Source organism: Natator depressus, chromosome 12, assembly GCF_965152275.1.
Source record: "Natator depressus isolate rNatDep1 chromosome 12, rNatDep2.hap1, whole genome shotgun sequence".
Lineage (NCBI taxonomy): Eukaryota > Metazoa > Chordata > Testudines > Cheloniidae > Natator > Natator depressus.
The window spans coordinates 36,268,112-36,296,069 of NC_134245.1; the positions used below are offsets into that span (position 1 = coordinate 36,268,112).

Sequence of the window (27,958 nt, forward strand, 5' to 3'; positions counted from 1 at the left end):
ACACGTGGGGCCGCCAGCTGATGGGCACAGGAAGGGGGCAGGCACACGCGGCGCCTCCCGCGGGCAGGGGGCATGGAGGCGGGGGTGCGGCTGAGAGCTGGTGGGAACTGCCGGGAGTCCCCGGGTGGAGGGGCTCACACTGGGGTGCTTGGAGGGGGCGATAGACACAGGGTAGGGTAGGGTAGGGTGGGGTGGGGTGGGGGGGAGGAGAGGAGAGGGGTGACCAGATGTCCCATTTTGGGGGACTTTTTCTTACGTAGGTGCCTATTGCCCCCACCCGCTGTCCCGTTTTTTCACGGTTGCTATCTGATCACCCTGGGTGGGGTGGGCTGGGGTGGGGTGGGGGGCGATAGTTCCAGGGCCATGGAGGCTAGACAAGGAGGAAATGGGTGCCCCCATAGTGAAAAGGAGAAATTGTGCTGGGGGGGCCCCATTCCCACATTGATGGTGGAGGTCAGACCAGGGGGTGCAAAGCTTCCCAGCACCCTAATGCATTGAGCACTTTGTGCATTTCAACAATCTTCCTTCCCCTTGGAAATAACTGGCGTAGCTGAGATGTGCAAGGGCTACTTTCACGGTGGCTATCTGGTGTGTCCTCAACACTCTGTTACAGTGAAACTCTAACCTTTATCTCGCTGGCCCGGCACAATGCTGTATTTTCTATTAATTCAGCCTTGCCTTGCTTTGATTCTGCTCCTTTTTGCCTTTTGTAAGGTGTCTCCAAATGGGATATCCGGGAGAAGATCTGGGACTACATGGAAGCAAATAACCTGGCTGATTTCCCAAGACCAGTGCATCACCGGATCCCCAATTTCAAGGTATTGTGGTTTCTCAGAAACGAACAATATACATTCCTGTCTTATGCCAAACTAAACGTTCTCTTGGCTGGAAATCCACTTCTTTTTTAAGGGTATGTTGCATTTATGAAATGCAAATGGGTTATTCTGGTGTATATCAGAAAATGTTTGTTAATCATGCATCCCAACAGTCTGCACAATTAGCGAATAACCATAGCGGATGGGATGGACTGGGGAAAAAACCATCAGAATAATAATTGGCAAATATAACTGAAAAACTTGAGTGGTTTTGTACAGTCCATATTCCTAAATACTGAATGGAATAATAATATCTCGCTCTTTATATAATGGTTTTTATCAATAGATTTCAAAATGCTTTACAAAGGAGGTCAATATCATGACCCCATTTTACAGATGGGGAAACTGAGGCATCAAGTTGCCCTGCCCCAGGTCCTCCAGCAAGCCAGTGGTGGGGACAAGAATAGAATCCAGGTCCCCTGAGTCCCAGTCCAGTGCTCTCTCCCCTGTCTATAATGTGCTGCTGAAATAGGGTTGTGTAAATGATGGCAGCCAGAGGTATGTAGCGGTAACTGGGCAGCGGTGGCTGAGCCATATTTTTGGCATAGGGAAGCTGCAGCCGTAATGCCCCCTGGTCACCGGGCAGGGAGAAACGAGAGTGTGGTCAGAAGTGGCACTTCACGTGCCTGTAAAATATAGGCTATCCAGCACTAGCGTCAAAATGCACAAGGGTACGGGGCTATGGCCATTCTATCAGCCTGCCCAGTGACTTGCTGTTTTGATGTGCAGTCATTCTCACGGAGCAAGGGCTGTAGCATTTTGTCTGCTTCCAGTATGGGTGTTCTGAGTGGGAGAAAGCTCTTTCCATCCCCTAGTGCATCTGCACGGTGGATTTGGCCACTAAACATTCAGAGCTGTATTACAACTCTGGCTACAGTTCTACTCGGGGAATAAGTAGGTGTAGTGAGCCCCCCGGGGCTGCCTCGCATGGGCTATCAGTATCATGGGTAGCAGCACAAGGGGGAGAACGGCTGCCACCAAGCCACTACTTCCTCTCCCAGGCAGGTGGATGGAGAATGAGTGGGCAGGGGATGAACCCAAAGCACCAGCCTGTGCAGGTGAGTTCGTGCAGAGGGGGAAGCAACTTCCCCAGGAAGAGGGCTGGTGTGGCTTTACTTCCTCCTGAAACAAGGGGACTGAGACACAATTCAGTCCCTGCTCTGCTTCTGGGGCAGCATCACTGGCACTAGCCCTTACTTGGGGTGGACTACGAGGTGCCCGTTGAGTTGTGGGTACCCAACGAGTCCCATGAGGCACTGGGATTTTAGTCTGGGTGCTTATGAGTATTTGAGATGTCACCGATTTCGCACAAAGTTCTTGGTCCAGCAGGTCAGCGTTAGAAGTAGGGAATTAAATTGCATTGCTTGATGGAAGGTGGGAGTTGCCCGTCTCAGATTTGGAAGGTTGTGAACAGTCTGGTGACATGCCGCTGTCTTATGAAAACAGGGTGCTTCGCATGCTGCCAGTAGGCTCCCAGGTTTACAGGAATTCAAAACTGCCAAGACCATTAAAGTAAATCCCGATGCTCCCCAGAAGACTGCTCGCTTTCTAATACTGGAAGTAAGTGACCGTATTCCTTTTCCTTTTTAATTACTGTTCCATTGATGCAGGGGTCTCACCAGGCTTGCCATGCTGTCCGAGAGCTTGACATGTTCAACAGAACAAGTGAGGTTAAAGTGGACCCTGACAAACCACTAGAAGGAGTTCGGCTAGTGACCTTACAGGTAATTGAACCTCCCCTGAGCGAAGGTGATGCAACCCCAAGTGCTTGAGCAGACCACTTTGTGCAAGGGTTCTTGGCATTTATGTGGCACCAGCCACATGACAGCTTTACAAATAAGTGTTATTGCCACTTGTACAAATGGAGAAACTGAGGCACCTGGCAAGTCTGTGGGAGAGCTTGGAATAGAACTCAGGAAAACCCAGCCCTCTGCTCTCACCACTAGATACTTTCCCTCCTGCGTACACTACCTGGTACATGACACTTTTCACAGCAGAATGAAAGTATTCTCTGTATAGCTGTAAGTCTTCAGGGTACAGCTACTATAATAGCTGTGGGATAAAAATGCCTCTCAAAAAGTCCCCGTGGCTTTCTGTCATGTCATGATACAGATTTGCAAACGCCTACATAAATAAAAAATCCAGGTTGAATTGCATCCATAATATTAATGTAACATCTCTCAATGTGCTCCATTTCACATTGACTGTCTGGGATCAGCCCATGACGGAAACTAGACTCTTCCACTGTCATCATTGAGAATGATCTTACATTTAGATTAGTTCGTCCAATGTCTTGTTCATCTTCAAAATAAATAATCTTCTCTATTGTCATTGTCTTGCTTATTAGAAAGGATTCCTTTGCAAATATTAAGAATTATTTATTTGTACAAATGGTAATTCTGTATTTTTGCCCAGAGGAGCATTGGTCTTTGTGCTCAAACACATGACAGTAAAGGATTTTTTTAATATATATTTAAAGAAAAATAAGCCTGTCCCCTAATTCTGGCGTGTAACTGTTCATGGTTTCTGTTATCACAGGCAAGGAAAACCTTGTTGGTTCCAACACCGCGACTGAGAACTGGGCTGTTTAATAAGATTGTCCCACCACCAGGAGCAACTAAAGAGATACTGAGAATATGTGCAACCTCTCAAGTAGGTATCAGAAGTGTGGGGGACTATTTCAGAAGAGCGGAGCAGTGGCCTTATAGTTAAGATTCTGGATTGAGGCTAGGAAGATCTTCACTGTGTAGCCTTGAACAAACCATTTCATCTTTGCGTGCCTCTGCTCCTGCTCTGCAAGAACAGGGATGATAATATTTCATTTCTGTCTTGTGTCTTTAGATTGTAAATTGCTCAGCGGTGGGCTAGCTCTTGCTAGATGAATGTGTAATGAGTGCAGTGGGGCCCCAATCCCCAGACGCAACCATAGCACAAATGACAAGAGAAAAGGCGAACCAAACTTTGTTGTTGAGATTCGGAAAAGGATAGTGAACATTTTTACCCTTGTTATTTTTCACTTTTATGCATTCCTCCACTCCCTGTTTGGGCCTGGGTTTAGAAATATTGAAATAACACACACAAGACTATACTTACGATAACACCAGCCTCACCAGAAGCAGGACGTTTCAGGCCTGTTACCAGATAGCTGGCGCTCACAGGATTTTGGCCTTTGCTTTGCCTGCCCAAAAAGCGTGGATAAGCTTGAAATAAGAATCAACTTTTTGCGTATTCCTCTGAACCATACAACTATTTAGAGCTGCACCATCGCTTTGCTCTTTGTTGTTTTGGATTTTCAATTTTTTTTTTTTTTTTTTTTAAACTAAAATTGAAGTGATGCAGAAATATTCATTCTCAGTGGCTTTATTTACCTGGATCACTGCAAGAAAGTTTCAGAGGCTATATTTACACCCTTAAAAACCTCAGAGTCTGACGCATATTGTTTCTGCCTTCTCTGGTGCAGTTGAACTTTTGTGCTTAAAAACCTAGAGGGGGGAGAGTATTTAATGTGTTTAACTTGTTGCTTAATCTGGTAATAAAACGTTTATCGTGGTTCATACTTTTTTGGAGGGGGAAGGAAGGGGCAGATCTTTTACTCTTTTGACTCTTAAAGAAATGAACGAAAAGCATCCAAATTAACTAATTTCTGTCACTCAGCTGATGTGCGGAAAAAGGCAATTGGAGTGAATCATTTTTTGTTGTAAACTGTAAAGTGGTGCTTTGCTGCCCCCTAGTGTAAAAATGTCATATTCCGTAGCTGAGTGAGTATGCCAGAGAATCCTGTATTATTTTATCTATTTCTAGTATTTAAAATAAAAACAGCATTTTTTCAATTAATTGGCCAACCACAGCTAGAGGTGAGGAAAGGAATAAAATTGAAAGATATCAATCCAAACATAGACTCCTACATATAATTTGGGGACTGAAAATGTGTGAAACTCTAAAGCGAACTTCCCGGTTAACAGTTCTCTTCAGACTGTTATTTTATTCAAACTGTTAAGAGTTGGAATTTGTACCCTATGTCATTCAAAGGATAGCTTTCTCTTGACCTGCTGCCCGGTCTCATATCTGACCTATGCCCTTTCTATCACGTCAGTGCTATTTTTCAGGCAGACCTGTGCTAGTCGTAATGTGTCTCATGCACCTTGCATCCACAAAGTACAGTACAAAAAATCCTCACCAGGCCTCTGGGAGATAGGCAAGTAAATATTATTGTCTCCCATTTTACGGATGAAGAATCTCAGCCACAAAGAGCTGGTCTTCACTGGCCTTATTTTATTCTAGGCTGTAAACATTTGTTTTTTATTGTGGGTGTCAACCTAACATAAAGAAGAAAGGTTTGTCCCCTGGATCAGATATGTGAGGAGTGTTCGCCTTATCCTTTACAAACATGTGAATTACCTAGAGTTCATCTTGAAGTAAAAATATCTAACAAAGACAAAACTGAAGAAGTGAAACCCCCACATTTTGAGTGCCTTCCATTTTTGGGTGTCCAGGTAGAGACACGTTGGCTCTGATTTTCAGAGAGGCTGAGTATCTATCTACAGCTCCAGAAATCTGTCTTGAACAAATGCTGTAGAGGGGGAAGGGGGAAAAAACGCTGTTCATTACGTTTGGCAGTAACCTGTACCTCCATACCCTAGGCTCTGAAGTAGAAGGGCTTTCTTCAGGTAGTTAAGCTTGACATCATTACATCAGAGATGATGCAGACATCAAAATGTGACAAGGAAGGAAAGTTCAGGAGAAAGTGTGGGTCATACTGGAGCATGCATTGAGGGATAACTGGTGTGTAGAGACAGTCTGTCTAGTGGCTCATGCATAAAACAGGTAGCCAGGTGATCCAGATTCTATCCTTGGCTCTGCTACAGACGGGCTTCTTGTATGACCTGGGAAAAATAGTTTGTCTACACATGAAAGTTAATCCAGAATAAGGTAATGTGTGAATTGAAAGCGAATTATCTATTCCTGATTAACTCTGGCCTACTCTACACTTAAAAATTAGATTGACTTGGCTTTGTCATTCAGGGCTGTGAACAGCTTCACTCCTGAGAGCTGTAGTTACATGGACCTAATCCCTGATGGCGGAATAATTGTTCTGTTGACCTGGCTGCTGATGGATTAACTACGTTGACTGAAAACTGCCTTCTGCCGACAGAGGAAGTGTCCACGCTATGGTGCCAAAGCATAGGTGCAGCACCATAGTTGTGCCATTGTAGCATAGATATGCCCTGTGTGTGTGGACATTCTTATTCCACATTAGTTAAAGCCACTTCTACATCTGCACACATAGGTAATCAGGAATAAATCCCCATGTAGACAAGCCTGTAATGTCTCTAAACTTCAGCCATCCCATTTGTAAACCAAAGTTAACACTTCCCTATTTCACAGATGTATTGTGAGGATTAATTTGTTCACAATTTTTAACGCGCTTTGCGATCCTTCTGAGACTGGAGCGATGCATCACTTTTACGTGCCATCTGCCAAGATTTTCAAAAATAGGAGCCTGACGTTAGGCTTCAAATACAAATTTAAGCTGCTCAGTAACTAGCTGGGTTTTCAGAAGTGCTGAAAAGCCCCAGCTTCTACTGAAGTATGCCAAAGGCATCAACATTTTAGTAGAAATGTATTGCAGAATTCTAACTCGTTGGATCCTTGGAGAATAACTTCCCAGACTTCTGATATTTGGCTGTGTATAAGAAGGGACATTTCAGAGCTTGGTTATTTATTTGGTTTGAGCAAAAGAGGCTTGATTATTTTTGATGATGGTGATGCTATCTTACTGAATTGGAAGTGAAACACCCTTAAAATCATGTTTTTCTTCGTAGGGGGTAAAGGATTACAGTGTGCCTATAGGTCTGGATGCAAAAGTCCAAGTGGACCTGGTTGTTGTAGGATCGGTGGCTGTTTCTGAAAAAGGTAGGGGTAAAGGTTGTTAGACACGTTAGAGTTGGGGAGGTTTGGGGGATAGGAGGATATCGATTTCTCTGTCTTATATTTAAGGGTAATCCCTTTCCACGTGAGGCGTTAGTGGTCTCACTCCAGCTTGTGAAGGCTGGTGTCTACATTACAACGATGCCATCACTATTCGTTCCCTCTGCTGGGAGTCTGATAGTGGAGTTACGCCAGCCAATGTGTTGTCTGTGCACAGTGAGCCTTCAACAGGGTTCTTCTGGGTGCGTTGCGTTTTCAGTTGAACGGTCATGAGAGCAGATCTTCTCTGCCTGTAGAGATGGTTCCTCCAGGACAAAGCAGAGGCCTGTTGGGTGAGGGAGGGCAGCATAAAGGTCTTAGACTGCAACTGCCCATTCTCCAACTATTTGGGGGGTGACCTCGGTGTGGCAGTTGTCAGCGCAAGACCTTTCATCAGCATTACGTCCGCTTGCAAAAAAAAGACAGTCCTCTCTTTGTGAAGCCTAAGCTGTCTTCTTCATACTTGGGTTAACTGGTACCGACTCCTGAATCCAGCCTGGTGCAGATGGGCTCTCAGAATATCACTGTGTGCTTGGTTCATGTGCCAGATATCTGTTGCCTTTTTACAAGCATTCCACTTAATTATTGTCCTCTCTTGCACTCTGCTGCCCTCCAGTGTTAACTAGCTCACTTTTGATTTGTACATTTTAGGTTGGAGAATTGGGAAAGGGGAAGGTTTTGCAGATATGGAATATGCAATGATGGTGTCAATGGGCGCCATCAGAGAGGACACCCCGGTCATTACTGTCGTGCATGACTGCCAGGTGAGCTGAAGAACCCCCTCCGAAGGCACGTCTGCAACCATTCAATACCTTGCATTATAGGCGTGTATTAGGCAGCCACGATTAGAACTGGATGGAATTTTTTGGACAAATTATTTGCCCAAAAATGCAGTTTCAGGATGAGCGAAACTATTTGCAAATTCAGGACAAATTCGGCTGAATAAAAAATGAAGTGTGGGGCGGAGGGGGAGTCAAAGTCAAAACGGTTCGTTTCAACCTTTTCAGAAGGAGACATTTCAACTTTTCATTTCAAACCAACATTTTGTTTCGGAAATCTAGCTTGATGCCTTTAGAAAATTAAAATAAGGTAAAAAGGACTCCCAAACAAAGCAAAAAACAAAACAAAAATACTATTTTGGTTCTAATGAAACACTGTTTTTTCAGTTTCTTATTTTGTCAAGGAAAACCCCCCAAAATTTCAGCTTTGGATCAACCTCAAATGAAATTTTCAGTTCAGTCCCTGAACTGAAAAAATCAAGTAGTCACTCCAGTTCCAGTTGTAACAGTTAAGTAGATGCAGAGCAGGGCTGACTTGTTTCTAGATCTGGGGTTGTTTCAGTGTAATCTACTTATCTTGTCATCTTAAGTGAAAGATTTTTGGTATCTGGGAAGCTGTCTGGAGTGAGACTTTCCATGCGAAGTCACAGTTCTGGTGGGGTTGTTTTAAATACTTACCAAATTTCTCTTCCCTCTGGTTGTAGGTGGTTGACATTGCAGAAGAGCTGCTTGATGACCATGATTTAACTGTGGATTACATCCTCACTCCAACAAGAACCATTAAAACAGGCTGCAAACGACCAAAACCACAAGGAATAATATGGCATAAGGTAGGTTACTTCTGCTAAAGATGACTTATTGATACCAAATCCTTGCTTCTGAAGCTAATGATGTACCTTCTCCTTCTGTACATCATTAATCCTTCTGGAATGTGTATCCTCTGAATATCTATGAGAACTGCATCTCCAACTAACAAACACTGTATATAGCCAGTGTGAACATTCCTGTGGCCTCTCGGTGGTGGTGATGATATAAAAACAAATAAACAAAGTGGAATCAGGTTGCCGTCTGTTGCATTAGCAACACTAGGAAGGTCAGGGACGTGTTTGGAAAATGGAAATAGGCAAAGAGATGTTGTTTTCAGCTGTCTCTGTGGTTGTTGCAAATGATAGTGGCAAAAACGAGACATGCATTTGAAAGTGAGGTGTCCTATCCTGTGGATTTCAGGTTGCGCCATACAGGAACAGATTCTCAGATGACTTAAATTGTCCTAGGTCTGCTGAAGTCAGTAAAGCTGTGACAACTGACAGCAGCTCAGGATCTGCCCCACAGAGTTTGTCTTGCCTCTTGAATACTTGTTGAAGTTGATTCTGTTCTTTTTCATGAGACAATACAGCAGGGAGAGCTTAATGCTGTAAATTCAGAGTGGAATGTCTGCCAGTCCATCTTTGCAGGAAAAGTAAGTGTATGTTTTATGAATTAGTGGTAGGGATGTTGGTTTTTGCATTGTTGCACAGTGGTTAGGTGTGGGATTTATTTTAAAATAATATATAGATCGAGCTTGTTGAATAGTGCAGAAAGGGATTTCTAAATACTTCCATGCACCAGCATGATGAATCCACGCTGCTGGTATGCTGGTTGGTTGCTCGCTCATCTGGACGATCACCACTTCTTTTCACAGAGCTGGTTACAAATCCAAACAGGTTCACAAATGTTCACATGAATGATTTTGTCTAAAAGTTCAGATTGGAAAGGGCTTTATTTATAATCTGATTTTTATTGTTTTCTCCTTTAAGTCATCTGACCTGGAGAAGAGCTCTGTGTCGCCTTGAAAGCTTGCCTCTCTCACCAACAGAAGTTGGTCCAATAAAAGATATTACCTCACCCAGCTTGTCTTTCTCAAGTCATCCAGTCAGGCAGCAGAAACAACACCATATGACTTAAGTGACAATTTGCACACTACAGCTAATGAGTAGCAAATTGTTGTTTGCATAAACTATCCAGGAAATACTTGTAAGAAATTAGTACTTTTGTAGAAGCCAGGATCAGTTGGCAAACACCGCAAACAGAAGACAGGGCTAAACTTGTAAAGTAACTTAGCTGCAACAAATAACTCCAACAATTCTATTTATTTTTCTATCCTGGGGGAGTATTCTAACCTGGTTGTGGGTGCGTTAAGGAGAGCTCCTTCTGTGTTAGTGCATTTCATAATTGAAATATTTCACATGGAGATTTTATTATACTCAAGCTCATTTAATGGAATTGTTTGAAGTCCCAGATCTTGTGCCCCATCCATCTTGCCAGCATGGCTTTGATCACGTTCTCCCTTCGTGTCGGAATTCAGCCTCAATAAATTACCTTGCTAACATTTCTCTCCACTTCCCTTCACAAGCTAAATCCGCAAAGGTCTGGAGAAGACAAAATCTCTTGAAAAGTCCTTTAATCTTTGTGCTGCTTTTGACACTCTCACAGATGAGGTTGGTCTCTAGCTAACCTGTGTATCAAAATGGATGTGGTCTTTGCATTTTTTCTCTTTTCTTCACTTATCAGAGAGAGATTAAAGACCAGTCATATAACAGTGCTTGGGACAAAGGGTTACCAGCACTTAAGGCACTTCCATCTGTTCACATTTGTAACTTGATCAGACATATTTGACCAAAGCATACTTCTTCTATGCTGTGTCAGAAACCATTTTATTTTCAGTGGTGGTGTTCACACTTGGGTGTGATTACCTGTTTTCCCATCATTGCTTGATTTGACTTTATTCATTACTGTTTGTGTCTCTTCTCTCATGCGTTCAGCATGGACTGTATGGTTTTCACCACAAAATAACATACATCTATTAGGAATGTTTTCAGTAGAATGGCAATTAGTGCCTGATGCAAAGCCCGGGGAAGTCAGCAGAAAGACTCTCATTGACGTCAGTGGGCTTTGGATCAGGGCCTAATTCCACCAAGATGAGGGCCGAAATTTTCAAAGCTGGTGCTTGACTTTAGGCTTCTTGTCCATATTTGGGCACCTAAATGAAAGTGACCTGATTTTCAAAGGTGTTGAGCTCCCACAGCTCTCAGAGAGATTTTGGAGTGCTCGTTTTCTCTGAAAATCAGGCCATTTTTAAGGCTCACTTTCTCAGGGGACTGAACACCCTTCTCCCATTGACTCCCCACCTCCCAGGAGCTCTCAGCATCTTGCAGGAAACAGCCATTATTTAGGAACCTAAATTTTAATAAGGACCCAACCTTGATAGTTTTAACCAGAGTCCTTGTCCTGAAACACTAACAACTGAGGTCAGATGGACTTGAAATGACACAGGAAAATATTGCATTGGACATGGCGGGACAAGAAGGGACTTCGGAATGAAAGGGAAGATATTGAAGATGTACTGTACCGAAATGCTACTGCTTGTGTAGTTATACCACCTGTGATTCAGTGGCGGGAATATTACCCTTCCCTAACACATCATCAGTACTTGCACTATTAAGACATGAATGAGGACCAAGATCAGGGTGGGGGGAGGACTCTTTAGATTTCTGTTCCTCAGCGTGGTAACAACCATCCATGTTTCTGGTACGGCTAAAGAACTAAAAGGACAACAGATTTCCGGGCTGTTAATTCATTGGGGACAAAGTAGCATGCGTACTTGTTTTTGTTACCTTGTCATTATGGGCGTTTCCCTGTGAATAACTGCTACACACAGTGTCTCAGAGCTGGGAGGTCCAGTTAATCTGCAGGTCTTAAAACTACAGGATTTTGTTGTGGCTATTTAAGAGTTTGTCCATAGGCTCATGACTCCCAATCCTACATGCTTTTCTCCTCCTTCAAATCCTGGCTTTGCCATTGCATTCCTGTATCTCTGAGCAAAAATAAATTAGCCAAGAGGTAGTGGATAAAAGACTCAACTTCTAAACAGGATGTTTTGTCAATGGAATGTAGTTTAAGTGTATTTAGTAAGGGATGTCTGTTAGATGTGTAAATTGCCTTGTAACAAAAGTTTACCCTTCAGAAACATGGCTTGCTCAAGCAAAGACAACAATGGCTTAAGGGTTTATATAAAGTAGGGTATTCCTGCTTGCAAACACTAGGCTACTGCTAAGCATTGCCCTGGGAGATGTGCTTAATTTGGTGAAAAGAAAAGGAGTACTTGTGGCACCTTAGAGACTAACAAATTTATTTGAGCATAAGCTTTCGTGAGCTACAGCTCACGAAAGCTTATGGTCAAATAAATTTGTTAGTCTCTAAGGTGCCACAAGTACTCCTTTTCTTTTTGCAGATACAGACTAACACGGCTGCTACTCTGAAACCTTAATTTGGTGAGAAGCTGTTAGGCTAGTAGCCATTAGCAAACACACTCCGTTTTCAGCATTCATACACTGTGCATGCCCTTAAAATTGAGAGGCAGGATGAGAAGTGTACGTGTCAAACAAGGCACACCACAAAAATAAAAGCTAAATGCAGTGCTCAAACAGGTTTCAGGTTTGCTTACCACTTTGATTATAGGGAAATGGAGGAAAAAATAATGATTCAGATCCTCATCTGGTGTAAATTGGCATTGCTCCATGAACCAATTGCTCCAATTTATACCAGCCGAATACCTGGCCTGACAGATTTTCACCACAACCTGAGTTCTACAACACGGTTTGTGGTTGTGGCCAAGATATTTGTTGTAATGAAGAGAAATGTGTTGCATGCACATTTCCAACAAGGAAAATGTAACAAAATGCTGGGAGTGGTATTAGAGAAATGATCATTCAATGTCTTTGAAAGACTTTTGGATCCTTTAGTCCAGTGGTTCTCAAAGCCAGTCTGCCGCTTGTTCAGGGAAAGCCCCTGGCGGGCCGGGCCGGTTTGTTTACCTGCCGTGTCCGCAGGTTCGGCCGATCGCGACCCCCACTGGCCGCGGTTCGCCACTCCAGGCCAATGGGGGCTGCGGGAAGCAGCGCAGGCCGAGGGATGTGCTGGCCACCCTTCCCACAGCCCCCATTGGCCTGGAGCAGCGAACTGCTGCCAGTGGGGGCCGTGATCAGCCGAACCTGCGGACGCGGCAGGTAAACAAACCAGCCCGGCCCGCCAGGGGCTTCCCCTGAACAAGTGGCGGACCGGCTTTGAGAACCACTGCTTTAGTCGTGCCTGACAGCATACAATAGGTACAGTATAGCTCAATTCTCCTCCACTTACACCAGTTTAACGCTAATATAGCATTATTTACTTCAAAGAAGCCACTTCTGACTTGTACCAGTGTAAGTGTAAACAGAACCAGCTCTACAGTGTGGTGTGTATAGTGCTAGGTGCAGCAGTAACTTCTTATCTGTCTCTGATAGATGCCTTTGCCAACTGTGCCCACATATCTATTCAGGGGACACCATCACAGGGCCTAATCACATCAGCCACGCTATCAGAGGCTCGTTCACCTGCACATCCACCACTGTGATATATGCCATCATGTGCCAGCAATGCCCCTCTGCCACGTACATTAGCCAAACCGGACAGTCTCTATGCAATAGAATAAATGGACACAAATCAGATGTCAAGAATTTATAACATTCAAAAACCAGTCGGAGAACACTTCAGTCTCTCTGGTCGCTCGATTACAGACCTAAAAGTGACAATTCTTCAACAAAAAAACTTCAAAAACAGACTCCAACGAGAGACTGCCGAATTGGAATGAATTTGAAAACTGGACACAATTAACTTAGGCTTGAATAGAGACTGGGAGTGGATGGGTCATTACACAAAGTAAAGCTATTTCCCCATGTTTAATTCCCCCCCCTCCCCCCCACTGTTCCTCACACGTTCTTGTCAACTGCTAGAAATGGCCCGCCTTGATTATCACTACAAAAGGGTTTCCCCTCTAGCCCCCTCCTGCTGGTAATAGCGCCCCTTACCTGATCACTCTCGTTACAGTGTGTATGGTAACACCCATTGTTTCACGTTCTCTGTGTATATAAATCTCCCCACTGTATTTTCCACTGAATGCATCCGATGGAGTGAGCTGTAGCTCATGAAAGCTTATGCGCAGAGAAATTGGTTAGTCTCTAAGGTGCCACAAGTCCTCCTTTTCTTTTTGTGGATACAGACTAACACGGCTGCTACTCTGATTCAGGTGCTTACATGGGAGCTGAGCCCTCTTGAAAACTTGGCAACTCAGTTAGATGCCACAATGGGAGCTGTTGGCTCTTTTGCAGAGCTAGCCCGGTGCCTCCAGGGAGAACCCTAAATGCATGCGGTAACACACTTTGCCCGGTAGCAGCTGTGATCTGAGACTAGGTATTTGTCAGTCTTTGTCACAGTTCTTTGCATTTTACTTTAAGAAAAAAACAGCACAAAATAACCAGAGGAATTAATATAATTATATATATTTGGGGTGGTGGAAGGAGAGATGAGAATAGTTAGTGCAAAATAACAGCAATTTCATTCTGCTTTTTTAAAAATAGAAAAGATTTGGAACGTCTTTGTGCTTGTGTCGAGAGTTTGAGAGGGAACCTTTGTCTACACTATGCACTTTTTAGCCGGTGCAGCTATGCTGCTAAAAGGCGTGCAGTGTAACTGCTGTTTGTCGGCGGGAAGGTTGGAGCTCTCCCGCTGGCAAAACCGTCCACCCCCAACGAGCAGCGGCAGCTTTGTCAGCAGAAGAGCGCTCCAGTTCGCACCAGTGCTTTTCGTCGGTAAAACTTTTGTCGTTCGGGGAGGTTGTGGTTTTTAACACTCCTGAACGACAAAAGTTTTGCCGATGAAGTTCCAGTGTAGACAAAGCCAAACAGAAACAGCAAAAGAGTTCCTGCCAAAGAAACAAATTGTGGGGGTGAAGAAGGGAACCTTGGTATAAGGTTGGGGGCAAGAGGGAATGTAACTGAGGGCAGAAATAGCCATACGATATGTGACAGCCTGTTTCTGAATCAGAAATAGACAGTAATGTCAAATGGGCACATTGTACAAAGTCTTTCCCGCACCAACCGCCTATCACTGGGAAGCTATGCTATAAAGGATGGGCCAGATTCTGATCCCAGTGGCACTGGTGTAACTCCATCAGCACCAATATAAAGGTCCAATCCTGCGCCATTAAAGTCGATGAGCATTTTGCCATTTGCTACAGTGGTGCAGAATGGAACCTAAATGAGATTAAAAAAGAAACAGGTACTTGTGGCACCTTAGAGACTAACAAATTTATTTGAGCATAAGCTTTATGAGATCAGACTCTAGTTGAAGAACTTAACGTGTAAGGCTTTGGACAACACTTAGGTACCTTGCTGAGCCAATGAAATGGCTAGAAATTGCTACTTGCCCTGCTACAATTGCTGTGTGGTTCACTGATGTCCTTTGCTGAGTGTGTTTTGGAATAGCATCCACAGCTATCAGTTGTGTGGGTTTCTTTGTATCAGTCACCTTTGCTTCCTTTTCTCCTCTGCTAGATGCTAGCAGGTTTTGCGACCTCCAAAAGGGGAAAGGGTGGGGCATTGCTTGGTGCTAACATTCTTTCTATTTTCTAGTACCTTCAGAGGAATCTGCTTGGGCAGTTAGGGCCAGATCTACAAAGGTATTTAGGTGCCTAAAATTCCATATAGGAATCTAATCATATTAGGAGCTTTTGAAAATTCCACTAAACCCTTAACTCCCATTGGAGTTCAGTGGGAGTTTGGGCACCAATTCATTTAATAGGCACTTAGCTGCATCTTTAGGCACCTAATTCCTTTGTAAATCTGGATCTTAGCAAAATTTACTGCTGGGGGAATTCTGTGCCAAAAAATAAAAATTCTGCACACAATATTTTAAAATTCTGCATATTTTATTTGTCAAAATAACACCATATAATCATGCCAGGTTCAATTATTTTGGTAATTTATTTCAAAATATCTGTCAACAAATATGTCTGTAACAATACAGACAACAAAAAAGATTCAGAAAATGTTTTTTGACAGATAGATTCCTTACTAAGCATATTTATACAGAACTTTGAGTAATAAATCATTTAAACTACAATATAAAATCTATTTCTCGCACCCCTCCAAAGCAGTGCAAGGGTAACGGAGGAGCTGAGGGTGAGGGAAGTAATTGCTGGGAAGTGAACGTGGAGGGTTGTTGGGTGTCGGTGGGAGAAGTATGGAACAGGTTTTTGGGGGCAGGGAGGGATTGTTAAGGAGTTGGGGAGCCTCCCCCATGCAGACCCTGGGAGAGGCTAGGGGTCAGTCAATCAGTCAGCACATCTGCTCCTGTCCCCATCTAGCCGTGCACCCCCACTCAGCCACCCCCCCATGCCCCTTGCATCCCGTCTCCTCATTCCCATGTGTCCCTGCACCCCCACTCAGCCACCCCCATCCCCATGGGGCCCTGCTTCCCCATATGGCCCTGCGCTCACTGCCTCCCATCTACATGTCTCTGCATGCTCACTCCCATTCAGCCCCTGCTCCCGTCTGTGACCCCCGTCCCAGGAGCCATGTGTATCCTGCTCTGTCTCCCCTCCCTCCCCTCCCCCTGCACGTCCTGTGCCTCCTCACCTGGCGCCACAGACAGGGTGTTGTGAGAAATGCAGTCTCTGCTCTCTCCTTATCGGCTGCTGACTGCTCTGAGCGGTGTGCTGGCAGCCTCTGTTCTGGTGCCATAGCAGAGCAGGTGGGCGAAAGGCACAACTGCAGAGCCTCTCAGGCAGCATGTATTTTCTGCAGGAGAAAAAAAAATCTGCTAGACACATGCATTCTGCGTGTGCGCAGTGGCAGGGAATTCCCCCAGGAGTAAAAAGTGCATCTATAGACTAAAGTAATGATGAGTCCCAAATGTGAGCTGCGGAAGTACATTCTCTGTAGAGACACTAGCAGGCTGCCTGGCTGCCCTCCCCCCTAACTGTGCCCTGACATTGTGTGCAAGTGTTTGGACATTTTGTGGATGCACGCGAATGATAAAATGTGTTTCTGCAGCAAGGCTGTGTCTGTGCCATTGCTTTAAACCCATGTAAACTTTAATGCACACTGAACACAGGCAGTTCGCTAATGGTGTATCTACACTGCCAACCAACTGGGCTCTTACCTGGGTTGTAGCCTTAACACCCCTACTATTCACACAGAAAAACCTCTGACCCAGGTTGGGAGGTGCTTTAGGTCCAAGCTAGCTTGCCCAGGTGGGGTGGTGAGGTAGAACCAGGCTCTGCTTTTACTTGGACTGGGACCCTCCCCCTTTGCAATGTAGACACAGGCAGGCCTCCAGTGCCCTTCCCACAGTTCCCCTGAAGGACAGACGTGTTCTCCCCTGAGAGACAGGGAAAGAAACCTAGAGCATCTCAGCCCGAAGAACCATGGGTTATGCAGATGCATGGGTCAGTGCGGAAACAGGGCGCAGGAGGGCTCTGTAGTGACATTCTCCTGGGATGCACACAGTGACGTGCCACTCAGGTTGGCTGCGAAGTGGAGACACAACCTAAGACTATGCCCCTGCTTCCCCCCTCCCCCACGCAGAGAGATCTCAGAGCCCTTTGCATAGGTGAATAAATTATCACCATTTTACAGAGGGGGGAATCCTAGCCAGAAGGAGATTACATGACTTACCCAGACCACCTACCGAGCCAGTGGCCATCCGAGTAGAGGTTACACCCACAGACGCACAGCACAAGAAGCAGGGTATCTCCCTGGGGAGCCCGGGGGGCGGGGGAGGTGTCCTCAGGCACACGCACTGGTGCGGCTGCAGAGCTGCTCCTTGTAGATTACTTCAGCCCGATGGCTCAAGGCGCAGTCATCTTGAAGAAAGGACTGGCCAGCCTGTACTGTGAGGGATTGCTGGATCTTATTCCTACCCCTCTCCTGGGCAGCTCTTCCTGTCCAAACCAGCCCCATGTGCGGTGTGGCAGGCAGGGCCAGATTAAAGCATTTGGGGGGCCTGTGCAGTATGGAACTTGGGAGGCCCCCATCTTCCTTAAGCTAGCCAGATCCCATCAGCTTGACTCCTTCCCCCACCAGGCATCCTCCACACACACCAGTCTAACCCCTCTGGCCTCTGAACCCCTACACCCGCCCCCCTCCCAGGAGCCACAGTCCGCTAGCCACAGTCTCCTTCCAGGTTCCCAGGAGCCTCTGCCTTCCCCACCCCAGTCCCCGCTCCTTACTCCTCCCTGCTGGTGAACCTGGGTCCGTCCTGCTTTCTGGCACCAAGGGGGGCAGGAGCCACCGTGTCAGCATGTCTGGCATGTGGAGTGGGACCCAGATGTCGTGCCAGCAGCGGTCCCAGTGGCTGTGTGACCTGGGCACCGTAACAGAAGCAGCCACTGGCAGCCCCATGTGTTCACACAGCAACAGTTGGCAGTTGCATGGTGCTGGGGCGGGGGGGGGTTCGGTTCACATGTAACTTGAACATTACAAGAGCGCGGGGGAGGCAAGGCACCTTACAACCAGCCAGGCAGGAGTAAAATTGGCCAGGCCCGTTAAAATCTGGCCAGGTGGGAACCCTAGGCCCAAACCTAGTCAGAGGGCCGCTTGAGCTTGGGGACTCTGTGCAAGTACACTGAGTGCACCTTGGTTAATCCGGTCCTGATGACAGGTGGATCTTTGCGAAGCTGAATTTACACTACTAATGAAGTACCTCCCTCCCCCTGCATACAGCTCCCTTCCTCCTCCACCCACACATCAGAACCACACTGGCCCTGCTTCCGGGGGGACCATTGTGGCTTTGAACGTGGCGCCTGGATTTGCCACAGAATGTCACTGTGCTCTGTACTGCCTATTTAAATGCACATCTTTAAATGGCTACATTTACCGGGGTGCTGGCTGGCATGCCAGAGACCCCACTAGAATGAGCTGGTTCTGTTCAATGGGAAACTCCCCGCAGCCCATCTGTCAAGTCACAGACACCGGACTGAAGCAGGTGTCTCTAAGTGCATGGTGGACTCTCAGGATTATGTTGAAGGAGATTTGTCTGGGCAGTCACCATGTCAGCAACTTCCTGCCTTCCTCAGGCTTCTAAAGGGGAAGGGAAATTTCCCCTTTTGAGCTGCTTTTCCATAAATCAGTGCTTGTAGTAAAGAGGCCACCCATGAGCAGAATATAACCATCAAATTTGTGCTCTCTGGCAGAAAATCTGATTTAGCTGGATATTGGCACATCTGCCCTGTTAGCCTTACTGTAGTGGAGGGTTCGTACTTGCTGGAAGATCAGGATTATCAGTTAGTTTTAAAGGAAGCTTTGGATAATAGCTGAATTTTTTGGCAGGGTCTTGGATAGTTCTGCCGCGGCCCACGGAAGCAAAATTCAGGATAGTTTCATCACGCTCTGACTCCAGCCATGCCCACACATGGCATTAATCTGGCATGGTTAAGGCTCACGATGGGGGTTGGGGTTGCAGCCGCAGTGAACATGTCCGGTAACTGCCACTATGCAGTTTGCCTGCACTTAAAAGGTGTCAGAATCCCAGAGCATACAAGCCATTATGCAGAGCAGGGATGTGCACAGGAATAAAAATGTGGTTGCTTTTGGAGGGGCACTTTCTGTGCCCCCCACCCGTGGCCGGAGCAGCTCACTCTCCCCTGGCAGCTGGAGGAGCTGGTTCCAGGAGCTGGCTGTCTTCCTGTCCCACACACACCCATTGCTGGAGGAGCTGGTTCTCCCTGCCACAGCCCCGGGGCTGGAGGAGCTGGCTCTCCCGCTTCCCCTTCCCCCTGGCGCTGGTGGAGCTCACTTTCCCTCCCGGCAGCCGGAGGAGCTGAATCTTCCCCCGCAGGCCCAGAGCCAGAGGAGCTGGCATCTCCCGCCCCTGCCCAACGCCGGAGAAGTTCACTCTCCCTGCCCCGGAGCAGTTCTGTGCCCCCCCCACCCCCGGCAGAGAGATCTCAGAGCCCTTTGCATAGGTGAATAAATTATCACCATTTTACAGAGGGAGGAATCCTAGCCAGAAGAAGATTACATGACTTACTCAGACCACCTACCAAGCCAGTGGCCATCCGAGTAGAACCCAAGTCTCAGTTCTGTGCTTTAACCACTAGATGAGGCTGGGAACTTACTGCCCATGTCCAACCAGGAAATGGATAGTTTGGAGGAGGAGACTGTCCTTGGATTCCCTCCACTTCCAGACAAATGCTCAAATAAATTGGTTAGTCTCTAAGGTGCCACATTTCTTTTTAGACAAATCACTGCAGCCCTTGAGACAAAAGTAGCTTTTGCATGATTCTAATTAGCAACACATTGTCCTACCGCAGAAGAGTTCTTTGGTGTTTTACAACCAAGCAAGCAGCTTATGTCCCTTCTCCTCCCTAGCTGCCCAGCCGCTCCACAAATGGGTTTGTTGGATGCATACACTGAAACCCCAAACTGCCTCTTCTTTTTTCTTTTTCTTTTTTTTTTTTTTTTTTGGTGGGGGAGTTAGGAAATTTTGGTTGTACTCCCTTGGAAGTGACCAGCAAGACTCCCGTAGGATTAGGACTACATCCTTTGGGCAGATTGGGTTGCCCTGCTCCCATTGTGGGCATGAAACGGGCAGAGGAAGGAGGGTGGTTCTTTGGGATGGGCAGGGGTGGGGGAGTAGTAGGACATGAGGAGCCATTGTTGGGTCTGGATCTCCAGGAGGAAGGCTGGTTTGGGGGGCAGGACAGGGTGGATTTTCAGCTATGAGCACTTGTCTCATCTATCCTAGATGAGTTTGTCACCGGTGTATCTCAGTGTGAGATCTACTGGTGCAAGAGGGAAGCTGTAGGCAGTACTCTATAGTGTCCATTGTACCAAGGTATAGGTACTGCAGCCCCCAGCCCCTGCAGTCACATGGTGAATTCAGAATCCCTGGAAACAAAGAGAAGCTTGAAAACGTGACCCAAGTGTAACTGGTGCCTCCTGGACTTTGCAGTCAGCCTGAAGCAATAACTCCAAGAGATATGAACTGCCCCATTTAATGTTAACTCTGAAATCTGCTGAAATCACACACACACACACACACACGCACAGAGCTCAGGCCACGTCAGAGCTGGGGGTTGGTCCTGGCGGCCGGCAGGGAAGTCTCCCTTGGCTCTGGATTGTTTTAATTCGGTCTTGTCCGCAGAGTGTCCTGAAGGGCCTGGGAATTCTTTGCCCACCCCAGTGCGCATCCCATGTACGCAGGCCGTGTGAAGAGGTGAGGGTTTGCCCTTGGTACTGTTGATCTTTCTAAAGATTGGGGGTGTATGTTTTGAGCGAAGTTTGACTTTCGGGTGAAAGAAACTGTACAGTTGCTTCGTAATAGGCTGGGCTTGTTTCTGGGTACAGGAGTGATTAGTTCCAGGAGTGTAGAAAAATGTTTTCCCCTGTTTGGTTTAATTAGCGTAGAGCTTGCGTTTCCCATGGAAACTTGACAGAGGACAACAAATGTTCCTAATTGTTGGCCAGGAAAAACAAAGGAAGATGGCTTCAGCCATTGGTCGAATGTCATATGGCCCGGCCCAGGGGAAGATGCTGTCAGTTTCAGCAGTCTGAAAGTACTTGGCAGAGAAAACGCCTCTCTCCAAGAATCAGCAGAGTTATAATTCATCAAAATATGAAAATGGCATCTACCTTTCAGAGTGCTGCGGCTCCCATGGCTGCTATGAAACATGTACATCTCTGAACTGCCAGCTTGGGTTTGCTTTTAGACGAATTATGGTGCAGTAAAAAAAGTTTGCTTTTTAAGGGCCCAATTCCAGCACCTTTTACTCTCGACCAATGTGGGGCCAGAATGGAGGCAGCCTCTGTTTTAAACTAATTGTTCTCATTCTATCACTGGGTCGTATATGAACTATTAGGCCAAAATAAGAGGAAACCAGGCCTGACTTTTGGTCTGAGCCTGAAAGTAAAACTCTTTGAGGTTCACAAACCTGAAATCCTGCAGAGGCATGCGCAAACCCTGGAGAGACCTCTGCTGAATTGCCACCCCTATACCCTAGATGGGCCCTGATGCCCCACCTGTTCTCATCTACCACCAGCAACTTCTTGGCAGCTGGCTGGCCTCTTTTGTAGATCACTGAGGTGAAGTCAACAAGGTGCCCTGGCACCCCACTAATTTCAGCGGGCAAGGTAAACATCTTGCTTGTGTCTGCAAGCTCACCAACAGCCAAGCAAGCAGTGCTCCTTCTCCTTCCAACTACTGCAATGGCTTTGCTACATTTCAGAGGCTGAGAGCCCCACCATGTTATACAGTAATTAGGGAGTTCTTGAGTTTCCTGTAAGTCATGGGCTGTAGCCTGGGCCCTTTCATGGCCCAGACTGGTAGCATTCAGCCGTGAGAATAAGAGTCTTTCCTGGACCACTGCTGATGAGGCTTATGATAACTGGGGTGTGATGGAGAGAGAGCAGGCCTCTTTCTAAAGACCAGCTGCCCCTAAAGATCCTGGCAAGATAGGGGAAGACCAACCCCACCCCATTGACTTTGAGTGGCCTCATGTGTTTTCCTCTCCCTGTCCCTCTCAGAGTGCAACAGAAAGGGGGATGAGCCTATGATGGTGAGAAATGATGTAAGGGAGTTTTGGGGACAGGGACAGGCAACTTGTCAGAGAAAAACATTAATACACTTTTGGCCAATTTCCACCAGGGAAGCATGGTAGATTTTAACACACATAATATACGTCATATGCAGAAGCTTGTATTGATGCAACATTAAAGTTGCAAATCCAAAGATGCACAAGTCAGCAAATTCAGAAGTCCAGTAGCTCTGGGTTGGTTGGTAATTTTCTTCTGGATCTGCAATGTGCAGCCTGCATAGTGACTAGTGTTTTTTGTTGCCCTGCCACGTATATTTATGGAGTACCATCAGAAGTCAGCCCCACAGTTAGTAAAGTTTGTTGAATGCTCTGGGCACTTTGAAGGATGATGACAAAACAAGATCAGAGTCTGATCTGACTGTATATGTTGGGTTAATTAAAAAAAAAACACCACCCTCAAACTTGTTTCTGTTTTAATTTTTTTAGATTAGCTACGAGATGCTGGAAAGAATCCCAATCCTAAAGAATCTTCGCTACAGAGAGAAGCAGGCAGGCAAAGATGTTATCCTGAAAGACGAGCATCCAGACTTTCCAAATGCCAGGAAACCAGAAGACTCCGATGAAAATGCCAAGACTGGAAATACAAAACTCCAAACTGAGTCTGCCTTGGCCCAAGTTGGACATTATCATGTTGGAAATGATTCTTTAAATACCAAATCAGAGACACATGGTGCACTCACCACTGTCTATGTAGGTAATATACCTCCAGGCACAAGAGTGAGTGAGTTAAAAAGTGCTTTAAGAGAATTCCATGCATCCCCGGTGCGGCTCAGTTGGCAGGGAGCACAGTGCAGGGCTTTTCTTGATTACACGGATAAAACGACTGCTGAGAGTGTTGTATCCTCTTTGAAAGGCTTAAGCCTCAGGGGTCAGACATTGCGAGTTGAGATGGCCAAGAACCAGAGAAACAAAGGGCAAGTAGAAATCAATGGACAGAGAAACAAATAAGAATAGAAAAAATAGCTATCTCTTCATTGCTCAGCAAGAATCCAGCCTAGTTTTTCAAAGATCTCAGCACAGTCTCTAACTCTGTGGACTAAGCATTGTCAAACAATAGAATTTAAAAGCCAGTTTTTCCAGCACATTAGGCAGGGAGTTGCACAGCTGATTTGCTGACTGTTTCTACAAATGTTCATGCAAATCAAGTATTTGCCTATGCAGATGACAAATTGGCCCTTTCTGCATACAGTTACTCAGTTTATGTCTTCAGGTCCCAGTAGTTGTGCACTAGACAGGTGTGTCGTGCACACATACACATTTGTTTGCACACATGCCCTGTTTGAAAAACTGCCCCGAGGAATCGATGTGCCCACAATTCTAGCCGGGTGCTTATATGCTGTCAATCGGTGCTGGCAGTGAATTGTACCTGCACAGCTGTGCACACACGTTTAGAGGTGAGCTTTTGAAAAATCTAGTCTGTGGGATGCAGCGCTTCCCAGACAGGACCCAATCCTGTGAGGTGCTGAGGACAGCTGGCTAGGAAACCCCCACCACCACCACACACACAAAAAAAGGCGTTTTGAGGTTTGCAACAAAATGTTGTGACAAATAGAAAAAAAATTCACAGAAATGTTTTGTTGAAAAGCAATTTGTCAATGCCGTTTGATGGATTGTGATTTGTGGGAGAGGGGAGGTGTTTGTTTTGGTTTGCGTTGTTCTTGGTGTTTTTTTACCATCTCTCCCGCTGAGCATCCTCAGTACCTGTCCACTTCTTCTGAAACTGACAGCAGTGAGCACCCCACAGGGTCCCTCTCTTAACTCGCTCTCAAGTTTGTACATTTTATTCTGGTCTGGGAAATAAGATGAATATCACTTTTCTTTCCGGCTATTTTGGGTGCCTTTTTCATGGTTAGTTTAGTATGTGGTATGTAATTATTTTCAAGACAGTGGGCCTGATTCTTCTCTCACTGCTGCTGATGTAAAGTAAGCATAACTCTGACGTGAATGGAGTTATATTAGCGTAAAACAGATGTAAGGGAGAGACGATTCAGGGCCTCTACTGCAAAGACTGGTGGAAACTGATTAGGCATAAAGTTATTTGAAAAGTTATCAAGGTATCAACACAGCGTATTCATTCTGTGCCTTCTCATTACCATTACAGCATTGCAGTCTTCCTTTGTAACCAGGATGCCAGATATTGATATGGGTTTGAGTACAGAGTGCTACAGGAAAGTTTTCCTGACAGGGAGGTGCTAGCTTGTATATGCATACACACACATGCTTTTACGGAATAAAGCAGAATTATGATTTATTTAGTATGGTTTTTATTTTTTAAAGTTCCTTATTCTTGAAAAACAAGTTGAATTTTGGCTGAACTATCCTTTCTAAACAGAAGCACTTTGCAATTGATCCTGGGCAAAAAGTCAAAATAAGCTTCTAAATGGATATTTTCTTTTTTTAAGTATAGGAGTTGGAAACATTTTTCTTAGCCAGAGGGTATTACTAAGTATATTTTAAGCAGATTATTATGCTTCAAGTGGGGAAGACCTTTCATGCAGTATTAAAGAAAACGTTCTCAAAGCTGTCTATGTGAGAGCTCAAAGAAAGCATTGCTTTAACTTTTTGCAGGGAAAACAAAGGAGAGACTTCTGAAGAAATAAAATTATGCTCTCAAGTGATGACTGTTCCTCAAACTCCAAATTATTGTCAATGCTGCTCAGGGTGAATTAAAGCTAAAATATGCAAAGCATATCTCTTTGCTTTTTTGCATGGGCAGTTGTGCATTTAAAATATAAGGGGAAGGGGGGCTGTGTAACAATTTGCAAACATGTTCATTGCATAATCAGTTTAAAGAAGATCTGAAAAGCAAACTAAAAATAATCCAGTATCACTTCTTTCCAAAATCACTGGCAATTATGTGATGGTCTATACCTGTACATCTTCACTGATGCCAATGGGGTTATATGAGTCTAAAAACAGCATAATTAGATAAACAAAGGTAATGGCATGACCTGGGTAATTATAGGCCCATCAGCTTGATATTGTTCCTATGCAAGATAATGGAGCGGCTGATATGAGACTCGATTAATAAAGAATTAAAGGAGGATAATGTAATTAAAGCAAATCAACGAGCATTTATGAAAAATAGACCCAGTCAAATTAACTCAATGCCTTTTTTTTTTAAATGTCTTACACAGTTAGTTGATAAAGATGATAGCGTTGATGTAATATACTTAGTCTTCTGTAAGTATTTGACTTGATACCGCACATTTTGATTAAAAAAAACTAGAACAATATAAAATTAACATGGCCCACATTAAATGGATGAAAAATTGGCTAACTGATAAGTCTCAAAATGTAACTGTACATGGGGAATCGTCAGCGAGAGAGTGTGTTTCCAGAGGGGTCCCACAGGGATTGGTTCTTTGATAAAAATGTTAAATAGCGTAGAGCAATGACCTAGAAGTAAACATAAAATCATCATCGATAAAGTTTGCAGATGACACAAAAACTGGGAGAGAGGTAAATAATAAAGTGGACAAGTCACTAATTCAAAGCGAGTTGGATTGCTTGTTAAACTGGGTGCAAGCAAATAATATGTTTTAATATGGCTAACTGTAAACATATACATCTAGGAACAAAGAATGTAGAGGGACTGTATCCTGGGAACCAGTTACTCTGAAAAAGATATGGGGGTTGTGGTGGATAATCAGATGAACATGAGCTCCCAGTGTCGCGCTGGCCAGAACAGCTAATTTGACCCTGGGATGCAAAAACAGGGGAATCTCAAGGAGGAGTAGAGAGATTATTTAACCTCTATATTTGGCACTGGTGCAACCGCTGATGGAATACTTTGTCCAGTTTTGATGCCCACAGTTTAAGAAGGATATTGATAAATTGGAGAGATTTCAGAGAAGAGCCACGCGAATGATTAAAGGATTAGAAAAAATGCCTTATAGTTAGGGCCCTATCAAATTCATGGCCATGAAAAATGCGTCACAGGCCGTGAAATCTGGTCTTTGGTCTTTTATGTGCTTTTACCCTATTCTATACAGATTTCACAGGGGAGACCAGCGTTTCTCAAATTCGGGGTCCTCACCCAAAAAGGAAATTGCAGGGGGGGTTGCAAGGTTATTTTAAGGGGTCCCAGTATTGCCACACTTACTGCCTTCAGAGCTGGGTGGCCAGTATTACCACCCTTACTTCTGTGCTGCTGCCAAAGCAGCAAAACAAAGAGCTGGGTGTCCGGAAAGTGGCGGCTGCTGACTGAGGGCCCAGCTCTGCAGGCAGCCGCGCAGAAGGAAGGGTGGCAACACCAGACCATGCCCTCCTTACTTCTGCGCTGCTGCTGGCGGCGGCGCTGCCTTCGGAGCTGGGCTCCCGGCCAGCAGCCGCCGCTCTCCAGCTGCCCAGCTCTGAAGGCAGCGCCGCGGCCAGCAGCAGCGCAGAAGTAAGGGTAGCAGTGCTGCAACGCCCCCTACAATAACCTTGTGACCACCCCCCAACTCCTTTTTGAGTCAGGACCCCTACAATTACAACACTGAAATTTCAGAGTTAAATAGCTGAACTCATGAAATTTATGGTTTTTTAAATCCTATCACTGTGAAATTGACCAAAATGGACCGTGCATTTGGTAGGACCCTACTTATAATGATAGATTTAAAAGCTCAGTCTATCTATCTTAACAAAGAGATGGTTAAGGGGTGACTTGATTACAGTCTGTAAGTATCTACATGGAGAACAAATATTTAATAATGAGCTCTTCCGTCTAGCAGTGAAAAGTATAACGTGATCAAATGGCTTGAAGATGAAGCAAGACGAATTCAGACTAGAAATAAGGGGTAACAATTTACCAAGGGTGGTGGTGGATTCTCCATCACTGACAATCTTTAAATCAAGACTGGATGTTTTTCTCAAAGATCTGCTCTAGGAATTATTTTGGGAAGTTCCATGGGCTGTGCTATTCAGGCGTCAGACTAGATGATCATAATGGTCCCTTTTGGCCTCGCAAACTGTGAATCTTTGAACTGGGAGCTAATTTTGCCCCACAAACCTGACCTGATTAATATTTGAAAAGTAAGTCGTCTTCCCAACACCCGCTCTCTCACCTCAGTTTCCCATGCTGTATTTCTGATTTTGACTTGGCCACTTGAATTTGTGGTTACTCCTCACTCTACCTCATTTTCTTTCCTAAAATTTGAAGGTAATAAATTACTATTAAGAATAATCACAGCTAAGATTTTTAATGCTTTTGTCATAGCAGTTCTGCCTAGGTAAATGTTTACACGTGGAGTACTTTGTATTTATATATAACTGTGTAATTAAAGCTCATTTTTAACACTTTCATTGGTAATTTAGCAAATCCATGTTTTTCAAAAAATTGATGGAAACCGTAAGACTTGATTTATGGTCAGCTATATTCATAACATAGTGAAACAGAGCAATAAACTTAGGGCTTGTTATTGTGCCCTCTGTTAATATAAAGCCCATAGCACGAAAAGATAGCTGCATCTCTATATGGTGTGACAGCAGCACACTAAGTGCAATATGAGGCTCTTTTTTGTTTTGACAAGGTGTACATAGATCTAGCTGTTGATTGGGTTTCCATATCCATGTAACTATGCTCCATGTTTAACCCATATCTATGCCCTTTGTTAAATCCATTCTTAGAGAGAGACACTTAAATGAAGATCCATCTTTTTAAGTCTAACAAATTTATTTGAGCCTAAGCTTTCGTGGGCTAAAGCCCACTTCATCAGATGCATGCAGTGGAAAATACAGTAGGAAGATACCATTTTTTCATGTTCTCTGTAGGTGTGTGTATATATATATATATATATATATCTCTTCCTACTGTATTTTCCACTGCATGCATCTGATGAAGTGGGCTTTAGCCCACGAAAGCTTATGCTCAGATAAATTTGTTTGTCTCTAAGCTGCCATAAGGA

At 45.0% G+C, this 27,958-nt stretch overlaps 1 protein-coding gene across 2 annotated transcripts; it reads left to right on the forward strand.

Annotated features, from left to right (window-relative positions):
* MTHFSD (methenyltetrahydrofolate synthetase domain containing) lies at positions 1–24,321 on the forward strand. Of its 2 annotated transcripts, none has more exons than XM_074968860.1 (8): positions 1–100; positions 715–818; positions 2,322–2,435; positions 3,414–3,527; positions 6,698–6,788; positions 7,494–7,606; positions 8,326–8,451; positions 22,497–24,321. In XM_074968860.1, exons 1-8 carry the CDS (start codon positions 73–75, stop codon positions 23,016–23,018), a joined length of 1,212 nt encoding a protein of 403 aa, XP_074824961.1. In that variant the 5' UTR covers positions 1–72; the 3' UTR covers positions 23,019–24,321. The 2 variants fall into 2 exon arrangements, with proteins under 2 accessions (XP_074824961.1, XP_074824960.1); XM_074968859.1 differs by lacking the exon at positions 2,322–2,435 and adding an exon at positions 2,486–2,599 and having other exon boundaries at positions 2–100.
* The last annotated feature ends 3,637 nt before the right edge of the window (positions 24,322–27,958 follow it).

Excerpts from the sequence above, each read along its gene's own strand:
- MTHFSD (XM_074968860.1), top strand. The coding sequence starts at position 73 with ATGGAGGCGGGGGTGCGGCTGAGAGCTG. Across the intron at positions 6,789-7,493 it reads GGTGGCTGTTTCTGAAAAAG|GTTGGAGAATTGGGAAAGGG; the intron begins GTAGGGGTAAAG and ends TGTACATTTTAG. Across the intron at positions 7,607-8,325 it reads CTGTCGTGCATGACTGCCAG|GTGGTTGACATTGCAGAAGA; the intron begins GTGAGCTGAAGA and ends CTCTGGTTGTAG.